Here is a 23597-nt window from a genome sequence, read left to right on the forward strand (position 1 = left end):
TCTGATTTGTTAATGATGAGATTATGGTTTCATTGCAACTTAGCAATCAACGTGTGATATTGTCTATTACGATAATCCCTCTGACGTGATTGAAAAGGTACAGTTCTGTTTAGAGTCTTGAGCTCAGTAATGACTCGGTCGCTGAAAACATCCACTGCATCTTTTGGCATTACGGGAAGAAAGGTGGAGGCTGGACGGAAAGGGCTGAGAGCTGTCTTATTGTGGCATGTTGCCTTGACTAGACATAGATGGATCCCCATTATCAGTTTCACTTGCCAAATCATACAATATCTGTAGGTTGGGAATGTCTTTGACCTGTAAAGATCCTTCTGTTTGATGGTATTAGTGGTATTTCCTGATGTTTTACCAACAAATGTGTTCAATTGGAAATATTTGATCAATTGAATTTTCCTTAGGAATTTAAACACATCTATCCTTGCTTGGTTGTAGGAAAAACGATGCTTAGGACAAAAAGAAAGGCCTAAAGATAAAAGCTGCGTCTCTGCTGTTGATAACACAGTGTCAGTTAGATTAATGACAGTATTCTGTATCCCACATGTTATTTCTACCAGGCCCTTCGCGCATTCCCTCTTGAGATAGTTTTGGTGGTGCCTGACCCTCCTCTCCCGCCTACGTTTGTTTGTTGATCCCCTTGCACATACAGAGGTTTGCAGGGGCGCAAGGCATACCTCCGGTTCTCACTCACAAAATTCAGTTCGTCTGCTAAAGAAAAACTAGAAGCGACAGACGATACTGGAACCGAGCTACCAGGTTGGCCATCCTCAGAGTCACTGTTGGATGTAAGGGACACTACATCAGAATCACCTTCGCTGATTAGAGCCTCATTACTCGCAGTACCTTGTTTGCTTTGTGCAGCGCCACCGGTCAATGCTTGTCTCTTGTAATTGTCGTATTTACGAGCAAATGTGAAAATTCTGCCGGTGGCATAGTCATTCTGATCACGTACAAACTTGAAAATCTTCCTTTCTTTAATGACATCCTCATGTTTTTCATACGCAAATCAATGTCATGTTTCCCCCTACTGATCACATCAATTTGTCCAGTAGCCTCAAGTAACCCATTGATGCGTTCAATTTCTGACAAGAGAACATTACGATCGATTTCTGCATATTTTATCAGAATGTGAATCATATTCTTCGATGCCTGCAGATTGTTCTCTGCCCATTCTTGTAACATGCGTGGGTTAGGATTTTCAAATGTTGGAGCGATGAGATCACGAAGCCCCCTAGGTACACGATTGGCATCTCTGTATTTCTCTAATGATTTCTTCTCCCACCATTTGGATAATTCATTTTTTAATAATTTTTCTAGTATCTTTAATAATGATTTGACATCATTGCTTGCTGTATCACTCTTGGAACTTCTATGTTCCTCTGTTGCTGGTGGTAAGTTCTGGAATAGGGCCTCCGCCGCTGATTCCCTATCACGGATGGCATCACTGGAAAACATGTTTATTCTAAATATTGTGGATACTGCTTCGATAATAGAAATCAATAGTACGATGGAGGTAATTCTGTAACCCGATGTATCCCAACTGAGACTAGCACCTAAACCGAAGGTCTCCTTACCGGTAGTGGAAATGCAGCTCACCCGGTCCTCCGACCAAACGGACTCTGCAAACTCATGCTGTCGGGAGAACGCCTCGTACCATGGTGATGTCTGTATGGGTAAATCGGGGGGGCACAGCAAATGCAAATCTCTTCCGAGCAGCGAGGGAAATGCGCCGAAACGCAGATGGCTGTAGAAACACTGTGCCGCGTAGAAACAGAAGGGTCCGAGAAGCCGGAAACAGCCTGCTCCGGTAAAATTAGAAATAGAAACAGTCCTGTCCGCTCTCTTCTCAGCGGGGATATAGGCACGGACCTCTCACCTCCAAGAATCGGATAACAAATCCCACAACACGAAGAGTGGGTGAAGCAGGTGGTTTGTTAACCAAAATTAAACCAACAAAATAACAGGACCAGTGTCCTCCATGACGCGTTTCGCTCCACGCAGGGAGCTTGATCACATGATGTGTCTCCGTGTGATGACGTCATAAATAGAGACACTGAGCACAGACAAAGTGAAGAAAATGAAAAACAGACTACAACAATGTATTAATCCAGTATAGGAAGGTCCGAATAATTAATAATATTGATATGAATATCTTGTGCAAAATACGCAACAAATAAATACAGGACAAAACATCGAAAAAGTAGGATGTAAAAAATGCTCCAAACACAATCAGATGACTAGAGGTGGTTTTCATAATCAATACATAATGTAAATAGACCACCTCTAAAGTAGCCAATGTTGCACTTGGGAAAAACTATCCAAAGGCTAGAGGACAAGTGTATATATATCTTCACTGAATAAACCATAGGTTTCAGGCCTGATATAGTTAGGAATTAGCATTTAAAAAACCTTAGAAATTCACTGAAAAAACAATAGGTTTTTGGGGTGTCATGAATGATGTAATATGTGACATCAGCAGTGGATTGCGGGCGCGCGAGATGTAGTTAGTACAACTAACTATATCGGAGGAATTTCAATGGTTTTGTTCGAGTGAAATGTCCAGCTAACTATAACACCCCAAAAACCTATGGTTTTTTCAGTGAATTTCTAAGGTTTTTTAAATGCTAATTCCTAACTATATCAGGCCTGAAACCTATGGTTTTGCAGTGAATTTCTAAGGTTTTTTAAATGCTAATTCCTAACTATATCAGGCCTGAAACCTATGTTTTTTTCCGTGAATTTCAAAGGCTTTGTAAATGACAATTTTTAATGTATTAATTGTTCTACTGATTCTTTTGATACTGATTTACTACATTTTATAAACTATTTATTTTTAGATTTTTTTTTTAATTACATTATAATTAAATTATACATCACAATACAAAATATACTTTCTCAGAATGAATTACTTTAGTTTAAATACTTTGCAAATAGGCAATAGACTTTTAAGTACAGTAGTTACAGTTGTTGCAATGGGCAACACAATTTCAAACACAATGCAACATTGAGCTCAATGTGAATTTCTAGTCCAATGCAATTAGTTACTTTATGGATTACTTTTCTAACCACAGGACTGGATCCTAGATTCAGACCTTGGACATCTCCTGTAAACAGTTGAGTAAAAGCGTTTTGGTTACAGTAGTGATTTTTAAGGAATATTGTTGTATTTTAATAGTTGACAGAATTATTTTCACATGGAATCGCCAATGTCATCCTATGGCAGAAAATTCACTTAGCAGGTAAGTAGTGTTATCGTTACTTTTTCTTACTCAGTGGTGGATCCTGGATCCAGCACTGGTGAATCTCCTGTAAACAGTTGAAAGAATGTGTTTAAGTCATACAGACAATTTTTTAGGAATATTTTTAGTTTGTGAAAATAGACACTTCGAAACATTTCTGCTGAAAACCACACAATGGATTCCTATGGAAGGAAATACAAGTTACTGGTAAGTACGCTTAGATTAGTTTCCAGGGTCAGTGCAGGGCTAAAAGATGCAGCACTGGGTTCTCTCCTGATAACAGGTGAGTAAATCGGAATTCGTAGTTCGACTGATTTTAGAGGAATATTTGTACGTTTCAAAAATGGACACTTAGAAACTTTTCTGGTGAAAACCACACAATGAATTCCTTTGGAAGGAAATACAAGTTACAGGTAAATACGCTTAGAATTACTTTTCAGGGTCAGTGCTGGGCTAAAAGATGCAGCCCTGGGTTCTCTCCTGATAACAGGTGAGTAAATCGGAATTCGTAGTTCGGCTGATTTTAGAGGAATATTTGTACAATGGTGAAGGAAGGGGGCAGGGCCTGAGGTGATGTGTGCAAACACGCCCTGTGGCGCGTTTTAAGTTGGGGAATTAATTCCTCTTCAATCCTGCGGTCCCCTGGGGGCCAACTAGCCCACCAGGTACCTCCAGTATGCGCCGTCTTGTACCCTGTAGATCTTTACATCCATACTATTATATACCAAAGAAACATCCAAATGAATCAACGAATACTTGTGCACAAGTAAAACGTTTATGCACTTTTGGCAACATATAAAAGTACAGCATTTTCAGATGGTCTAGCTTTAAAAAGGGAAACACAAGATAGAATTATAGTCTCCGAAATCAATAGCCTCCTTGAAAACTTGCCTACGTATGCTGACCATTTCCTATTCCTTTTTGTAGCACATCTATCTTCGTATTATAGACAGTACTGATTTCTAACCAAGATACATAAAGTTCTTTGGGAGAAAAAATATTTGTTGATTAGTTTAGATGTTGCTCGAACAGTCTAAGCACTGAGCCAATCCATCAAAATGGAATGCATGTAAATCATGGAAGAAACGCCAAACATTATGTAAAAAGATGCTAATGACTCTGGGAAAGTCCAAAAGGTTTATTTTTTAACATTTGATGCGTTTCACATTAGTACATTAGGTTATTTCAGTCCACTGAGTGGCAGTTTTCTGAATATGAACTTAGAAAAATGTATAAACTGTCCCACCTACCCTGATGATGAGGTCATCAGTGATGCAGAAGGAAAATCAGTGGGCATGTGTACCCTATATATGGCATATATTCTTATTATTGATGGAGCAAAATTATATCATACAGAAGGAAGGCTTTTATGCTATGCACACCATAAATTACACTGTTCCAGGATGCTCTCAAATGTGATGATGAAGGAAAAGGAATCTTAGTGAAAGAAAACAATAGCAGAGGATCACACCATTCGGTCAAGTGGAAAAGCCATGATTGAACCCAGAATTTTTGGTAACAATTTCTGTAGTTCAGATTCCTTTCTCCCTTTTAAAACTAAAGGGCAGTTATGTTTTAGTCTTTGAGGAACTAAAACAGTACATGGTTCTAAATAAATACATTTATAACACATTACATCAAGGAGACACAAATTATTTCTGGAAAAAATACAAAGTTAATTTAAGGGAAGGCAGTGCCCTATTTCATATAGATATCATCTATTTCCCTGCCCCAACAAACACCTCAGTCAAGACAATTACAGGTCATTGGCAACACCAGGGGCTTGAAGAGGCCACCGAGTTGAAGGTCTTCGCTAACTTGCACCGTCAGCAGCGACTGCGGAGACAGCATGTCCAGATGGGCTGACCAGCCCCAATATCGTGAATATTCCCTGTGAGGGCGGTTTATATATCTAGAAGTATCATCCCTACTATCCCTTCCCTGGTAACTAAAAGCACAAAGGAATGCAACGCAATGCTGCCCACCACCCACTTGGCTGCGGAAAGGGGGCTTGGAAGATGAGTAAGATTGCTGCCTTTGGTCTAGAAAAGAAATACCAGTTTTCATGCAGTGAGACTTGTGACAGAGATTGACATTTTATGAACCACGCTCTGGTCTAAAGAGACCACCCATTCCAAACAGTGTTCAAGTCAACCCATTTGGAAGATTTATTGATCCGACTATTGACTGCAGCATAGCCTTTCATACCATTATAGCCCTTCAGCCTCTCTCATGTGCTTCCTGCTTCCTTTTATCAGCTACAAATAGCAGTTATCTGAAAGAGCTGTGCCCTTACTGCGCCTCCTTTCGTGCATATTAGCCTAAAAAAAAATGTCTGCTTGTAAATGTTTATGCCTCATTGCGGAGATTCCGCCCCGAGTGCGGAGACGTCCCCATGACTGCGGGGTCTTCGCCACAAGTAAGGAGGCCCTTTGTGAATCAGGCCCAATATTTGGCCATCACAGTCAATTAAAGCAAGCTAGAGAGACATCTTCTTGCAGACCTAAGATGTGTGCCAATGTATCACGCCCGGAGGAGAAGTGCTGATACTGATGAAAGACCTTGCAATACCTACATTTAACTATCTTATTTAAACTATCTTAATAAAATACCTCAGAATTTGATGATATTTCTGTATGGTTAGCAAACGGCCTTTACTAGTCTGAACTAGAAACAAAAGTATGACAGCAGCAGGAGTTCTGAAGAAGGAGACTTACATATCTTCACCCTTAAATGTGAAAAAGACCACATTGCAGAAAATAAATCAACACTGCATAAGAAGTAGTCTGGCGCATTTAGTTAAAATATCACAAGGAGCTGTACTTTCCTTTAGTTTATACTTTGGTGTTATTATGGCTTGCATGAACTCCTTGTGCTGCACAGCACTCATGTGCAACAGGAGAGCTGTGAGCTGCTCACAGGTCTCCCAGGGCTCACTTCACTAATATGAAGTGAGTGCTGGGACAGCTGTGAACTCTCAGCTGCACACAGCTCTCAACACTGACTGCACGAGTCAGTGCCTGGGTAGCTCGGCGCAACACTGCTCCTTCATCGCCCACAAAAGGCAACAGAGCTGCCACCGGGAGCGTAGTACGGAGGCGGAGCAGTGGGTCAAAGATGGAAGCACAACCAGGGTCTACCAGCCACTCAAAAGTAGCAAAGAGGTGCCTAGTGTGAGAAGACAGCAAAAGGGTGCATTACGGAGGGGGCTTCCGGGGTACTCCCAAGCGCTAAAGTGCTGGTAAGGAGGAGCAGCAGAATAACTGGGGCAGTGTGATGGGGGCCTACTCGGTTCTTAGAAGTGGAAAAGATCAATTCAATGGGAGAGCAAGCGAGACATTGAAGAGGAATTGATAGGGGACCTGAACACGCTGTGTGTTGATGGCAGGACAGCTATTCACAGTATGGTGGCCTCGCATTCAAAGTGCACAAGGCACATGCATCCTTGGACATCACAACATGGTGTGCTGGAGTTACAGTGTGCTCAAACGAACTCCGATAAGAAGGAACACTTGTGCTGGCAGTGCTGTGAATGGTAGACATTAATGTGACAGAGCTCCCTAAGTCTGCAGGCTAACGAAAGGACTGCTTACCGTAATGGTAACACCAATGGGACCATGCAACCCCCACAAAATGCCATGAGCTTGGACAACCCATCCAAACCATGGGAAATTTTGAAAACGACAGGAAAGCCGATGGCTTAAAGGGGCTGACCCATAATCCTCTCTATATATATACTTCTTATTCCATTTTTTAAAAATGTATTAATTACATGATATCTTCCACAGCTAGAGCTTTTTTTAACAAGACCTTAAAAAATCCATCCAATAGTGGAAATCTACCCACTAAAACCTAAAAACATGGATTGCTTTGGATGGATGCAACAATCAATTGAAAAGTGTACATAAACAAAACATGTTTCCACAGCAAGTAAATAAATGACACCTCACAACAAAGGAACTTTATAAAACAAGAATTAATGAGTAGACTAATGTCAGTATCCCAAGGGTGCTGTAAGAATGTGGAGCGATTCCACAGGCTCGCTCCATCACACAGCAAAGCCATTGCACCTACAGCATAGAAATCTCAGTATACCCATACAAAAGAACAAGCTGGCCTCTTAAGGAGCAAGCATCCCATTTTAATGTTTGGGAACCCACTCTGCTTAAAAAACAGGAATAAGCCATGCTACAAGACAAGAGCGTTTAATGAATAACCACAGTGGGACACTCAGAAAATTATTTTGAGCAATTTATAATTATGTAATGTGTATTTATTGCCAAATCAAGCTTAATTGCTTTAGCAGTAGAGAAATTACATTATTTAGGAGGAGATGAAGTGTTGCTCTAAGTGTTATGGCAGAATGTAACGCAGTAGCTGGCAGCTGTCTCGTAAAATCCTTTTAACAGGTACAGATCTGTTGCACTGTAAAAACTCCCGAATTCAGGAGATTTTCAAGAAGGAACGTGAAATATTGAGGACTAAGCTACAGCTACCTCATTCAGCATACTAAGATCCATTTCCTGTTTGCATTTTTATGCTTGCTGCCCATCCCCTCTACCCACCCGTTTGTAGTCCATTATATGCTCTAGTGTATGTCAATTTTCATAGCTTAAATCTTCTAGACTGACTTCTGGACAACGGAGGTATAACATGTGCTTCAAGTGTGATGAGGATCTCGGAACAATCACAGTTTTAGACAGTGGTTAGGGAAAAGTATTCAGCAGAAATTAGAACAATAACAAAATTACAAATCTGCGTATTTTTTCATAAGAAAGATCATGTTGTATACCTTAGCATTTCTTAATTCGGGTCAGTCATAAACCTGCTTTTCCTCTCGAAGAAGGTAAAACCCTTCCTTCTTGAAGCCAACTACAGAACAACAATCCAAGCCTGGGTCCTCCCCTTACAAGGAGGAGGCAACGTTTTACAGAAAGGACTCTCAAACATCACAGTGTCACCCCTGAAAGGCATCCAACACACTGTGGCATGACTCATCAAGGTTTTTAAAAAGTTCATCCACATCATTACTACATTAAAGGAACTGTAGTGGCTCCCCTTCCAAGCTTGTATCATTTTAAGACTAGCTGCATCACCTATAAGACCATAAGAAAGAGTACCCCAACATACCTGGCAAGTCATTATTCACAACTAGCGGTCAGGACGTCACTATAGTATACACAGTGGGGAAGAGAGAGAGCAAACAAAGAAACAAATCAGTAGATATGCCTTCTCCACCCACACACTCAGTATCCAGAACAACATAAATCTTCAGAGCTGCACCATGTCCCCTGAAATTCAGAAAGAAACTGAAAACACATCTCTTGAAGGTGCATTACCCCCTAAACAATAGATCTGTTGGGTGCATGCTTCTTAGAAACCATTGTTCTATTTTTTGGGCTGTTGCTCTGGTTCAGCACTCCGTTGCTTCCCAGCTTGTGTCGTGAACCCTCTCACGCAGTAGCGAGGTATTGCTTTGGTACGGTAGATCGGAAGGTGCTTAGGTTGGAGGGAAGAATGAAGTGTTGAAAACTCTTTCCCTTCATTATCATGAATTTAGTATTGTATTTGAGGTAAGTAAAACTTCATCCCTACTTCCCCATAAGGAGTTCAAGTGCAGGATAGATCTTGAACCTGCTACTCCTATTGGATCTCCCTAGGCGGTCTTCTTTGGAATCTGCTCTTTCAAAGTTGCACTGGCTACTACTTGAGAACGACTTACCTTTAAAGCCATGTGCTGCTGTCATTCCTTAGGAACAAGGGTCCCTGCTACTTGCACCCTTTCTTTACGCCCTATGTTCCTACAAGAAGGTTACATTTTGCGGGTCTCTGCTAGCATTGGTTCCCATTGTTTAAGAGGTGGGGACTGGAGGATGCTTCTTTAGCTTCCTAGCAGCCAATTGGAACTCCCTGCATCATTTAATTAAACAGGGATCTTCAGAACCACTGTTCCGCAAAAAGTTAAAACGTGGCTACTTAGGACAGCCTAATGGGCCATGTTTAAGCTAGAGTTTATTATGTTGGCGGTCTGGGTCACTTTACCTAGCGCTGGGACACTTCGGTGCGAAGTAGTCATGTGCTTATAAGTGATTTTATTATTATTTATTATTAACCAGGTGATAAAATCCATTGTGGTAGGACTAACGGTCTGAATAAAAAAAGAAAATGAGCATTTGACAAAATATCTAGAATAGAATCTTACCTATGGACTCAAAAGGCACTCAGAGCCTCCACAGCTTCTCAATTGATCTTTATGCCTAAAAACAATGGTAAGCTTTATATTTGTATAGATTTTAGTGCGCTTAATAAGTGAGTTTGTGATCTTGTCTCTGTGGTGCCTACAAGGTACTACTGAGTGTAATCTCACTTTTTGGATTTGTATGAAGCAGGAGACTGTATGTCCATGGATACTCATCTTACGTTTGGTGAGGACAATTTTTGTAGATAAATATTGATAGCCAAATACTGAAAAAACTGCTGGAGCTGTAAATTTGACACTAGAGGCATGGACTACGATTGGCTACCACACACACCCAGGTTTGCAGCAACTGTGTGGTAAGTATATAACTTCTAGAAAACAAAAGTGTCTCAGGATAACAAAGTATTAGAAACATTTACTAATGCTTGCCAAATCATGCCTCTACCCGGTAACATGCCAGGATACACAGTCTATGTGGCCATCGCAATCAATTAAAGCAAGCTAGTAAAACATTTTAAAATGTGTGCTAGTGTATCGAGCTCTGATGAAAAGGGCAGATACCGCTGAGAGATGACGCAATACTCATATCATCTTAAAATATCTTTATAAAATATCTTTAAGATTGATGGTATTTACAGGCCAATTATGAATGGTTAGTAACCGGCCTTTACTCATCTGAAATAGAAACAAGCATTAGCATAGCCAATAGGTCTCGCCTTTGGGACATTATAAGTGTTTAGCCATGCAACACTTGATGTTGTTGCACCAAGGATATTGTGCTGGATAACTAAACACTTATAAGGTCCCAAAGGTGAGACCTATTGGTTATGCCAATGCTTGTTTCTATATACTGCAATGTTTGTGTTGATTTGTGAAAATACATGCAACGTAGAAGAACCATAACACGGTGTCTGTTGAATTCATGAATAGATGGCATGGAGGAAAAACCGAGATAAACGCCAGGATTTGAAAAGGTGCTGCACATGTGCCCCCGATAAGAGCAGCCGTCGATCAAGATTGCGCCACTTTCCTGCACTTTGAAAAGGACACATTGCAATAAATTTACGGAGAAGGAAAGTAAAAAAGGTTGCTCGTCTTCCTCTGGCCGGGCTGCATCACAATAGCCTCAAATCCCCCAGGTTGATAGCACAGCCCAGCGCGCAGGTTTTGTGCGAACTTTGCTGCAGACCAGGGATTATGCACACACTGTAAACTTGGGAATGCAAGCCTAGATTTTATTCATAGCGTTTCCGCTTTCAGCCGCCATTGCCTCGTGAGTGGGTGGATTTCCTGCACATACCGCTCATTTAATCTGCGTCACTGAGTCAAATGCAGGATGTAAACATTAACACAGACGGAGGGGCGCAGGGACTCGCTGGCTCTTAGGAACCTGTTTGCAATTTGCATGCCTGTGCATTCCAGGATTACAGCTCAGTTTGCAGGGTGGCAGCTTTGTTCACGCTGCTGATTAGGAGCAGAAGGAATCAAGGAAAACAAGGAACACTACTTTCCACACCACAGCAACAAGGAAATGCTGGCTGTACGCCATGACTTAACCGCGCGCAGGCCTCGCGCAAGTAGGGGGTGGGGGGAGTGCGGCCGAGAGCAGACAGCGTTTCCTTTGCGGGAGCAAGCGCAATAATTGCTACCATATGGCGCCGCTCGCTCCCGCAAGAGAATCGCCAGACGTGCACGTGTTGCCATTGGAAGAATTGCAACGCGTGCACGTTTTTGCCTGCAAAGCTGTGCCGATGACTAAAGGTCTCTCCTAGGCAACGCATGCGTGCTGCGTAGGCGAGACCTAAAAAGTATGACATCAGCAGGAGTTCTGAAGAGAGTTACATATTTTGATAATTTCACCCTTGATTTTTAAATTTGCAAAAGAAGTAGTCTTGGCTATATACTCAAAATAACACACTGAGCTGTACTTTCCTTTTGTTAGGTCTCGCCTAGCTATTGCGTTTACGCAATCACTATGCGAGACTCTAGTGAGAGGAGCATTTCAAACTGCTCCCAAAAGTGGATTGCATGGCGAGCACGCGCACAATCATGTGCATCGTGCCGCCATGCAATCCGTTTGGGGAAGCGCTTCAGCCCACTGGCGCGTGCACGTGTAGCCACAGCCTCGGCATCATACTTCAAAGGGTCCGCTCCCCCGCCTGGAATGTGCTCCCCCGCCCCCACCACAGCATGCCGAGAGATTGTTACCTCATGGCGCCTCTCACAACTGTCCCTCCCCCATCACAGGGCTAGTCTAACGGACGCATTGCCATCCATCGATTTCACTTTCATGCCCGTGTTCTCTTTGCCTTTCAGCACACAGCCCGCCCTCCCCCTCCGTGTTTTCTTGCAGCTTTGCCCAGATCTGAGTCTCAAACAACCAAAATAATAAGTTTGCCCTGCACGCTTTCTGCGCTTACAAAGTTAACATATGCCGCGCTCATTCCCTTTTCATCCTTCTAAGGTCGATAACATTAGCTCCATTAATTCTGCGTCTAAGGATTTAAATAACCATATGTTTTCTTGCAACTTTAGGCACTTCACACACACAGCTCCACTGCTCACACACACAGGCATCAAGGCAGCAACAGAATGCTCTGAGCCCCACCAGTGTTTGCCACACACATGCCTCTCGCATCTCGTGTTTCTTTTCTTCCAGCTTTGGCCCATGTTCTCTTTGCCTTTCAGCACTCAGCTTCCCCGTAAACACCATTTAACTAACATCCTGCCACACTCAATCCATTTTCATCCTCGCTTTCACTTTCATGCCCGTGTTCTCTTTGCCTTTCAGCACACAGCTTCTCCGTAGCCACCATTTAACGACCATCCTGCCACACTCATTCCATTTTCATCCTCGCTTTCACTTTCATGCCCGTGTTCTCTTTGCCTTTCAGCACACAGCTTCTCCGTAGCCACCATTTAACGACCATCCTGCCGTAAACGCCATTTAACTACCATCCTTTTAGTTAAAATAAAAGAATTGCCTCTAAGGGTTTAAGGAACCATAGAAATACAAGGCAAGGCAGCAACAGAACGCTCTGAGCCCCACCAGTGTTTGCCACACACACATGCCTCTCGCCTATCTCTCCCCCGCCCTCCCCCTCCGTGTTTTCTTGCAGCTTTGCCCAGATCTGAGTCTCCAACAACCAAAATAATAAGTTTGCCCTGCACGCTTTCTGCGCTTACAAAGTTAACATATGCCGCGCTCATTCCCTTTTCATCCTTCTAAGGTCGATAACATTAGCTCCATTAATTCTGCGTCTAAGGATTTAAATAACCATATGTTTTCTTGCAACTTTAGGCACTTCACACACACAGCCCCACTGCTCACACACACAGGCATCAAGGCAGCAACAGAATGCTCTGAGCCACACCAGTGTTTGCCACACCCACATGCCTCTCGCATCTCGTGTTTTCTTCCAGCTTTGGCCCGTGTTCTCTTTGCCTTTCAGCACTCAGCTTCCCCGTAACCACCATTTAACTAACATCCTGCCACACTCATTCCATTTTCATCCTCGCTTTCACTTTCATGCCCGTGTTCTCTTTGCCTTTCAGCACACAGCTTCTCCGTAGCCACCATTTAACGACCATCCTGCCACACTCATTCCATTTTCATCCTCGCTTTCACTTTCATGCCTGTGTTCTCTTTGCCTTTCAGCACACAGCTTCTCCGTAGCCACCATTTAAAGACCATCCTGCCGTAAACACCATTTGACTACCATCCTTTTAGTTAAAATAAAAGAATTGCCTCTAAGGGTTTAAGGAACCATAGAAATACAAGGCAAGGCAACATACACTCCGAATGCCACTCAGAGCCACATAATTACATGCCACATAACTACAATGCACTCAATACAACAGACACTCCAAAAACCAATCAGTGCCACATAGTTACACACCACATAATTACACTGCGCTCAATGCCACATACACTTCAAATACCACTCAGTGCCACATAATTACACACCACATAATTACACTACACTCAATGCCACATGCACTCCAAATAACACTCAGTGCCAATTAATTACAATGCAAACAATGCAAGATACACTCAAAATAACACTCAATGCCACATGATTACACGCCACTAAAATCAACATACACTCCACACAAAACCACTCAGTGCCACATAATTATATTCTATATAATTACACTCTATCTATCGCCCTCACTCTCTATCTATCTATCTATCTATCTATCTATCTATCTATCTATCTATCTATCTATCTATCTATCTATCTATCTATCTATCTATCTATCTATCTATCTATCTATCTATCTTATCTATCTATCTATCTATCTATCTATCTATCTATCTATCTATCTATCTTATCTATCTATCTTATCTATCTATCTATCTATCGGACTATTGCACTCTATCTATCTATCGCATCACCACAGCATCACTTAGCACCACCACAGCATCACTCAAGGGCACCACTACATCACTATGCGCTACCACAGCATCAATTAATGCCACAGCATCACTCGACACCACCACAACATCACTCACCGCCACCACAGTGTCAATCTGTACAACTATTCAACAACAACTGGCTCTAATATGTTCTCTCAATATTTAGGCTTTATTACAAATGGCACAAAAAAAATATTTAACTTCTGTTCTTGGATTTTAAGCGCAATTAAATACACTAAACATAATCTTCACAAGAGTTATTAACAAAAGTTTAAACGATTGCCATTATAATTGACATTAACTTTTATTTAAGTATTAATTATTTGAAAATTTTAAAAGCCATTGTTATTTGTAATATCAATACATCTAAGTCACGTAAATACAACACATATTGCATTACAAATGCTATAGGTGTCATATTTGCAACAGTTAAAGCTATTGACATTGTACATGAGAAAGCTAGTAATTTCAATATTTTCAATACCAACACATAAATAAAAAAATTAGTCAATTTACAATACAAAAAGCTCAAACTTTCCTAATGCGAGACCTATTGCATTGCAAATGCTTGTTTTTACTTTGGTGTTAGTAAGGCTTGCATGTACTCCTTGTGGTGCACAGCACTCACTGTGCAACAGGAGAGCTGTGAGCTGCTCACACGTCTCCCGGGGCTCACTTCACCATTACACAGTGAATATTGGGACAGCTATGAACTCTCAGCTGCACACAGCTCTCAGCACTGACTACACAAGTCAAACGCCTGGAAAGCTCGCCGCTGTACTGATTCTCCATGGCCCACTGCACTTTGGGGGACCACCAGATGCTCAGTAGTAAGGAGAATCAGAGACGCCAAAGACGGTAGCAAGACCAACGCCTACTCATATATAGCAAAGAGTAGCCTGATCATAGAAGACAGCAAGAGGGCGTCTCATGACGGGGGCCTCCAGGTAGCTCCCAAGTGGAAATAGCAGCCAGGTAGAAGGAGCAGAACAATGTTAGACACTCCCTTTATCTCCCTTCATCTTTCTGAAATCCTCCATCTGCACTAACCACACATCATCATGTCCCGCCTCATCCCATCTTGTCTCTCTTTTCTTCTGGATGTACTTCTGTTCATCTCCTCGCTTCACCAACATCCCCGTAACTAACTCACCAACTCGGCTTTAAGTGCTAAATTTTATTTCCCTTTGGTACTTTCCATATTTTGACAGCTATGTAGCTCCTTTTCACACTTTCCCATAAAATCACAATTACAATTGTCGCATAGATTAGCATCCCACTGTGTGCTCAGCAGAGAGGCCAAGGATTGCATGTGCATGAAGTCTGAACACCTTCAAGACCCACTGACTGCCACTGTGAAAAATTAACACTACCCTTAGACTCCTCTTCAGAGTCTCACTTATGCCCTATCATGAACACTCACCCACAACCAGAACGCACCCAGAACATCTAGATGTGGCTCAGTTCAGATAAAAGAGTCATATGTCATGAAAGAAACTACAGAAACACAACACATGGAAAAAAGAAATACTCTTAGGTAATGCAAGATGCAGTTCAATGGAAAGTAAACATGGATGTGTCACTAATATGGATTACCTCAAGGCTTTGTTTAGGTGCATGGGAATTTGAGCATTGTTTTTGCGTGTAAAGGACATAATTTTAGGACCCAACAGGGGCTCATTTCAAACGCAACTTTAAATTATTTTTTATTTTCATTTATCAGGTTCAATTAGCAGATTGTAAGAGCAAAACTATACAAAAATGTTCACCCAGAATAATGGAGAAAACTTAACTGTTACAAAATGATAAATACCTTGGGGGCGTGGCTTCACACTACACCAAGATGCCGACGCTTTGATTTTACTCCGCCGGCCGTAGTAAATATCTTGTTGTTTTTACCGCCACTTGTCCTTTTGACACATCTTTATGCGTATAGCCTACTCTACACCCTGAAGATTGCTGACCTGTCTGGGGCCTGCGTCAATACATAGTGGGAGGGCACCAGAGGAAGACTACTTGGGCCAGGCTAGTGCTGCGGGGCCACCACCCGTGACTCCTGACTTCCGCAGTGAGTGGCCGCTCTCTGCTTTTGGCTGTTGAGACAGTGGGCAGCTCAGAGACGAGTTAGTGCCATTGGAGTGGAGTCAGTTGGCCGCTGGGGGCGCTGGATTGCCCAGGACAGCCGGTGGTGTCTGCTGGCTGCAGTGCAGGCCTGTGGCCTAGTCGCTGCCTACCAATATCTTCCTGAAATCGGACTGGCCTCTTGTATGCATACTTCAGCACTGGGCTTCCAATGGCATTGGTATTAGCCTGAAGCAGTGCTTAGCTTACTATACGGCACATACCTGCTGACCGGTGAGCAAGATGCACCTTGCGCTCTTCTGCTGCCTACTGGGCGCTCTGTGGGGCCCAGTTGTTGTGCTGTCACCAGGGTCCGATACTGCAACATTAGGGGTATCTGTGACCAGCACCTCGCACTGCATTGTCCACTGAGGGGCTCATTCTCTGGCAGCGACGAGGGCTCTTTAACTGTCTTCTGATGTGTGTCTCCTACTTGAACAACATCACCATCCCACTTAGCCATGCATGCCATGACAGCTAAACTTCCATGCTTGTACAATGGGCAAAACAGATAACAAATAGCAGTGCAGGATGTTCGTGGGCATGTAGACAAACACGACAGCCCATGTAATCTGATGATCAGCCCCGGGGGGCCAGAAAGGATGGAAGGAGTGAAACTCCCCCACCCGAGGACATTACATCTCTGCTGCTGGACAGGAGGATGAGCCTCAGTGCAATCGATTACACGTTGGATGCAATAACTAGGAGCATGGATGACATTTAAAGTCATATGGATAAACACACACAACTGTCCAACGCTGAGCAACATATATCTGATGTTGAAGATGCGGGCACACAACACACACAAATTCTGGAGGAGCTGAAAGTGGAGCTTCGTAGAATGCAGTTAAAGAACAAGAACCTGGAAACCAGATCCAGGTGTAATAACGTCTGCGTTCTTGGCATCCCTGAAAGTATGGCTATGGAGCGTACAGGGGAGTACATTGACAAGTTACTGATTACCTTGTTTGGCGAGGAACACTTTTCTCAATCATTTGTGATAGAGCAGGTGCATCGATCATTGGCCCCAAGACCTGTTCCTTGTGCCCCTCCCATACCGATCATAATTAAATTCCTGATTTACAGGGACAGAGATCAAGTGTGCCGTTTGGCGAGGGAGGCCAAGGAGGTGAGCCATGAAGGTATGCACCTTAACTTTTTTCCTGACTTTACACAATCTGTCCAAGATGCTTGCATAAAATCTCTCCAAGTGAAAAATAAATTACAGGAGCGGGATATCAAGTATGCTATGCTGTATCCAGCTATTCTGTGTTTTAACTGGAAGGGGAAACAAAAGATCTTCAAGGAATCCGCAGCTGCGCTGGCTTTTCTGCAACAACACCCCTCATCACAAGGTGCGTCTCCCTCTCATGAACACGCAAACTCCATTTCGCCTCTTGATGAGGTGGAATGACAGTCTACATTTATTACTTCACATATCTGATACATGGCTCAGTCCGTTGTCTTTACTTCTAATAACTGTTAATGTTTGGTATCCTGCTCCACATAAACTTGAGGTCATGCCAACATGGTGCGGCTCTGACTTGATGTCTGGATGAGTTGCTCGTCCTGTCTGACTTGCATTGTTGGTTTCGCGATGTACTAATGTTTACACCATGTATTTTTCTATGATGGTTGGTTAACTATCATATCCTCAGTTCTCTAGCTGCCCCCTGCTTTTGGCTGAGTTTTATAAATTGGAATATGATTCTAGCTACAGTTTGTTTTCTGTTTTTCAGATTAGACTTTCAATGTTTGGGGACATCACTGGGAGTTTGCGTCCTAGTGTGGGTGGGCTTGGCAGAGTTTTTTTGGAGGTTTTGAAATTACAATGCATCAGTGTCACCCTTTAACATCAGTCTGGTAGCATCTTTTCACTATCTGGGTAGTCCTGTCTCTTTAGGTTCCTATGGTACACACTCATGATTACTGCAATCTCGCTATTTAATTTATCACCCTAAATGTCCGTGGTCTTAATAATCCTAGAAAATTTTGACAGGTTTTAGCCTATCTTAACCACCACCAGGTGGATGTTATGGTTTTTGCAGGAGACACATTTACTGCCCTGAAGGGAAACACGTCTAGTTGCTGCTTGGGGCCCTTTCCACTACTTTGCGTCATACTCCTCCTATTCTAGAGGAGTTGCTATTGTCATACCCTTTCAACATCTTAAGTCCATTGTGGACCCCGACGGTCGATATCTTCTGGTACAGGGTCTTTTGGGTTACACACATATCACACTACTGAACACATATAGGCTCAGTGTAGACAGCCATGATTTCTTCCAGTCCATACTTAAACTGGACATGGAAGTAGACTACTCTGATCACCACGAGTGATGTCTCACTAAGGCTCGTACTGCTTTCCTTTACATTATGGCGCAGTTTGAGATGATAGGTTTTTAGTGATCCCTGAATGGAGAGTCTCTGGAGTACACCTTCTGTACATCTGTTCATGGTACCTCCTCATGGCTTGACTTCTGGGTGGGATCACGTGAAGTTAAAGGTTGGACAAAAAGCATTGAACACTTACTAAGAACATTACCTGACCATTTTCCTGTGGTGTTGCAAATTAACCTTCCAGATAGATGGATGCGATGTCCGTTGGGGCTTGGAGAAAACAATGGATGCTATGTGGATAACCTTACAGTCTCAGGTTGATCGATGGATCACCTTGACAGGCAGAGTGGCCCTGATGAAAATGATTATATTGCCTAAGTTGCTCTATATGTTTCAAAATATCCTAATTCCTTTAAATAAGGCCTGTTTAGCTCATCTCCATTGTATTATAATCAGACTGACATGGGCGAGCCGTCAGACACAGATAGGGCGGCATGTATTACAACTCCCGTATCGTAAAGGGGTCTTTGCTGCACCCAATTTTGAGGTGTATTATCTGGTGGTACAAGTACAATTCATCTATCACTGGTTCCATAATAGTCGACAGGCCCCTCATTTTAGTATTGAGCGAGACCAGATTTCCCCTATCCCTCTGCCTGCCGCTCCTTTTGCCTCTTTCCCGAGACCGATCTCTAAAATCAATACTGTCTGGTGCACTGTCTGGGCCTGGCATAGACTAGCCTCTCTATGTTCTCTTTTAGTCCTATATTCTCCCCAGGTGCTCATTAAGTACTAACATGCAGTGCAGCTGGACTGCACCCTGGCATTGCTGTAATCCCTTGAAAAGAAAGGTATAAACACATTGGTCAATTTGTTCATTGCACAAAAGTTTAAAACGTAGCCAGAATACCTGGGTGATTCCCCCGCAACAGCACTAGATGTTATTACATATGGTAAACTCCCCTAAGAAGTTCACCACCTTTTCACCGGGTCCCCGGAGGAACCTGTGGCATAGCCCATCCTTACAATGTTGCTTTCCAATCCGCTCCCATTTAAACTTGTTACTAGACTGTATGCTGTGGTGATGGATTGCATGCCTGTAGAGGCTCCTCTCGCCTGTGTTGCATGGGATGGTGATCTGGGTCACTGCATTTCAGATGAACAAAGGTAATTCTGTTGCCAACAAATGAGGGAGGTATCCCCCAACCGTCATGTACCGGCATATTCATTTAAAATTTGTATTAAGGCCATACCCAATACCGGTAGACCTTGCTCGTTACTATGACAGTGCCAACACCAAATATAGGAGATGTGGCACAAGGAGGGCAGATTTCTTCCACCTGGCATGGTCCTGCCCGGCAGTGGCTGAATTTTGGAGTCAGAGAACTGCAGCTATATTTGATATAACAGATCATACTTTCCAACTGACACCTATGATGATCTTGCTGGGACACGTTAAAGAGGTACCTAAGAAAGAAGTTTCGCAGATTTACAGCTATGGGGCTGCTTCTGGGCAAGGGCACAGTGGCCATGATATGGTGTGGCAGGTGTGCTCCGAAATTTCAAGATTGGTTACTGGATATGTGACTATGTGAAGACTAGTCTGGGACAAGCTGCAACCCTCATGCCGGCTGCTTGTCCCGGGACCCTTTACATTCCTATCTATTAATGTTGAATCCTGATTAAGGGGAATTTCGTTTCTGCTTTGCTATCTCACGCCCATCTCCATCCGACATATTGAAGTCTCACCTATTTACATATCACTATCTGTATTTGGCTATTAAATGCTATGTGATACCTGCACATTTTGGTAATATTTGCTATACCTCCATTACACCTATGTAAAGTTATTACAATATGTGTGTATCTTCTGTCTAACTTTGTTGTATTATTTTTTCTTCTATGTCTTGCCTGCTGAATTGATGTTTTCATCAATACTGTGTTGTAACACTCATGAATAAATAAATAAAATAAAAATGTATAGATACCTTGTGTCGTTCAAAGTATTGTCTGGCGCCCACTCCTCCTTGCTCCTCCCCAGTCCAAAGAACTAAGCGCAGGGTTCTCTTGGGGCGAAGACCTACAGAAGTAAAGACAATACAATGACCTGTCTGTTCTGGAAGACCCTTGTTGAGAAAGTACTTACATTTTTGGTATTATCCAAAATCACTTGGCTTAAAATCAGAAATCTAGAAAGTATCAACACCATATCGCACTCAGCATGCAAGGTTAGTGACCCATCCCTGAAAAGTTACAGATTTAAAGACAGTTTTAGCGGAAACTCATGACATATTCCAAAATGTAGTGCCTAATTTCATAGCAGAAAATGATGATCATTTATGCTCCTGCAAAATCCTTCCACTTTTTCCAATTTTAGTGGGCCCTGTGGTTGTTGAGGTGACTATTTTGAGTTGTTTAGTTTAATGTGATGTTCTTTTTTGTGATGTTCTTTTTCTGGGTGCTTTCACAGGTTTATTGTCAACGCTTCAAACATTGAAATTCTGACCTCCATGCTGGGCCTTGGTTGAGTCCCAGGAGCCAGGTGCCAGGAGCTGCTCCTCTGACCTGCCGGAACTCCAGCCACAACTCCTGCTCAACGCTTGCGCCCAGTGGCGGATCCTCCGCTAAGTTGGAGGAGCGTCCCCCCACTGCTCTCAGAGTACTGTAAAAGTAAAATAAAATGATAATAACAGAAGGTATTTCTGTTATTATCATTTTATTTTAGTATCAGCCAGGTTGACTGGGCTCCCATGAAGTCCGGGAGGAGAAGTGGTTTCTGCACTCGAAAATGTTCATGACTGCTTGGGCCGGCCAAGCAGTAAGGCACACTTTGCATTTTCCTCACCGGGCTGTAATGCACAGCCTGGTGAGGAACAGGCCCAGGCTCCCATTCCCGTTCTGAGTGCCTTCTGCATTGCAGTGTTGTGATTGGCTTAGGGGAGACGTTGACGGACGACGGAGGAGAGACGACTGAGGAGATACACAGCGAGAAGGTAACTGTTTTTTTTATTTTGTACCCCCATAAGCCTTCCCACTCTTTCCCCCTACTCCTCCACTCTCATTCCCTGCTGACTGCTACTGTTTGTGCCCTTGGCTAAAGCTTGCTCCTCAGCCACATAATGATGTGCCGCCGCAGGCCAGAGATCCCTCGCGGCCGTGTCCCTTCATTCGCTGTATCCTCACATCACCAAACAGACCCACTGGGTGTTCCTTCGCACGGTCCTCTTGTGTTTGGGGTTCTGAAAGCAGCCAGCAACCAGGATTTAGGTGAATTCCTGTGCCGGTTGGCCGGGAGCTAGCTAGAGGACATCCGCTATCTTGGCCATCGCTCCCAGTGTTTCTGTTTTTACTTTAATACTAATTCAAATTGCCTTTGCATGTACAGCCTACTGTGCTAGAAAGATGCTTTTGATATGAGCACAGCTTTATCAGTGTCAGTCTCCTGCTAATTCCTTTTGGAATGTCTGACTGCTTTTATCTCTTAGCATACTTGACTGTGTCCTTTAGAAACTGCTTGTTTATAAAGTTATCCTCTTTTTTTAGTATGCATGCAATGAAGTGCATTTATAACTGCACTCCTGTACGTAATGCTTGTATGTATTTTAATTAAGGACTACAGTTTAAATTGTAACCAATTTAGTCTGCACGGTCTACTTGTATGGCTTACTAGTTTGATTTCAGAGCTTCAGTAGGTAATGTTCATATAGACATTAACTATTATAACCCTAGCTTAGGGAACGCATAGAAGGAATGCGCTCTATATATATATATATATTGTTTTATATGCTGGCATATATATATAATTTCAGCAAGATGGTGGAACTGTTCATTCTGTGTTCACTGTCCTTATATTTCTAATTATTCTTATCTTCTTCTGTCTATTGATCATTGCAGCACATGTATTCTATACAAGAATCATAAAGGTTCAATAAATATTGAAAACGTCCTTCTATGTATTCCTTGTATAGTTCTTTAAGAGAAAGAGAGCACATGTGACTGAGAGAAAAGGTTCTAGATCTGTTACTATGATTTCTGGGAGGGATCAGGGTTGTCATGTTCTGTGATTGCCAAAACCATTTGCTACCTATCTATGTTTAGGGGTGCTTATGGTGGTACTGTGAGCTAGCTGGCCTTTAAGACAACTTATCCTGAAGGGGTGCTCCGAATCAGTCCGGCACCATCCCAAAGATTACATTGGCCAACAAACGTGCAGTTGCTATTGGAAAGTGGAAACTACACAACATGGCACCGACAGCATTGTACTTTTAGTTCTTATTTAATGGATCACCCGAGTAGTTACATCATGCTTTCTCAGAGACCCCTACTAACCTCCTAACCGGAGACGACAGCGGTGGTAGGGACTGTCTTCATTCGCTGAGTAGGTAACTCCTATAGATTGGCTGTAGGTTATTTAGCTTGAACTATTCAAAGGATCTATTCAAGTGCTGTTAGCCTCTCTGTAATTAATTAATTTATTCATTTACAATAATGTTTAAAGATAGAGTGCTTAATATATAGGACATAGATATTCTATTCCTGTGTTACATTCCTGGCTGCAGAAACACCACATGGCTATTTCACACCTTCAAAGAGGGTGAGATACCAGAAAATCATACACTATACAAAGACATAGATATACCACTCACACACCAAGAACATATAAATTGGTTTAATGGTACCCTACCACACACACAACAGAAAATGTTAGACTCGGTCCCTTTAGCAATGAGCGAGTGGCATGGCCAGTCTCAGCCGGATACACACCGCATCCTTACATTGATCATTTATCAGCAGCACAGGTGAGGACACTATACAAAGATTTAGTGACAATATACATATGTCGTACACAGTTTGTTATGTGAACATTAACAATACACCCTGCGCAGACTGCTCAAGCTACACAACCACAATTAGCTACTCTGGGCATTAGCCCACACACAATAAATGTAGTCATGGGAAAATTCCAATCAGACAGGAGGAGATTCCTTTCTGGATTGCACAAACAGCAAGCCAGCTTGAAACGGTGGTTGCTCATACGGGCACGCAAGAACAAAACACAATGGGGATGGCTCCCTCTGTGAAAGACTGCACAACTTGGGGTACAGTCTTTTCCTGCAGTATATACCAAAACAGATGGTAACAATTCATTGGCTGTTTTGCTTGAAGTTCTAAAACAGATCCAAAATGAGTACAGGGCAGCGCCTGCGCTGGACTTGAGGATGAAGCTGATGGGCACTTTTGCTGCATATCTGCTGTTAGTGCAC

The 23597-nt window shown here is 42.7% G+C and overlaps 1 protein-coding gene across 1 annotated transcript in view; it reads right to left on the reverse strand.

Annotated features, from left to right (window-relative positions):
* The window catches only part of CPQ (carboxypeptidase Q), a 1977691-nt gene that overhangs the window by 444944 nt on the left and 1509150 nt on the right, over positions 1–23597 (reverse strand). Inside the window, exon 6 of the mRNA XM_085605212.1 lies at positions 20322–20413. Coding sequence (XP_085461338.1) covers positions 20322–20413 — 92 coding nt within the window. The remainder of the gene's footprint in view (positions 1–20321; positions 20414–23597) is intronic.

This window comes from Triturus cristatus, chromosome 5_1, assembly GCF_964204655.1.
Source record: "Triturus cristatus chromosome 5_1, aTriCri1.1, whole genome shotgun sequence".
Taxonomy (NCBI): Eukaryota; Metazoa; Chordata; class Amphibia; order Caudata; family Salamandridae; genus Triturus; species Triturus cristatus.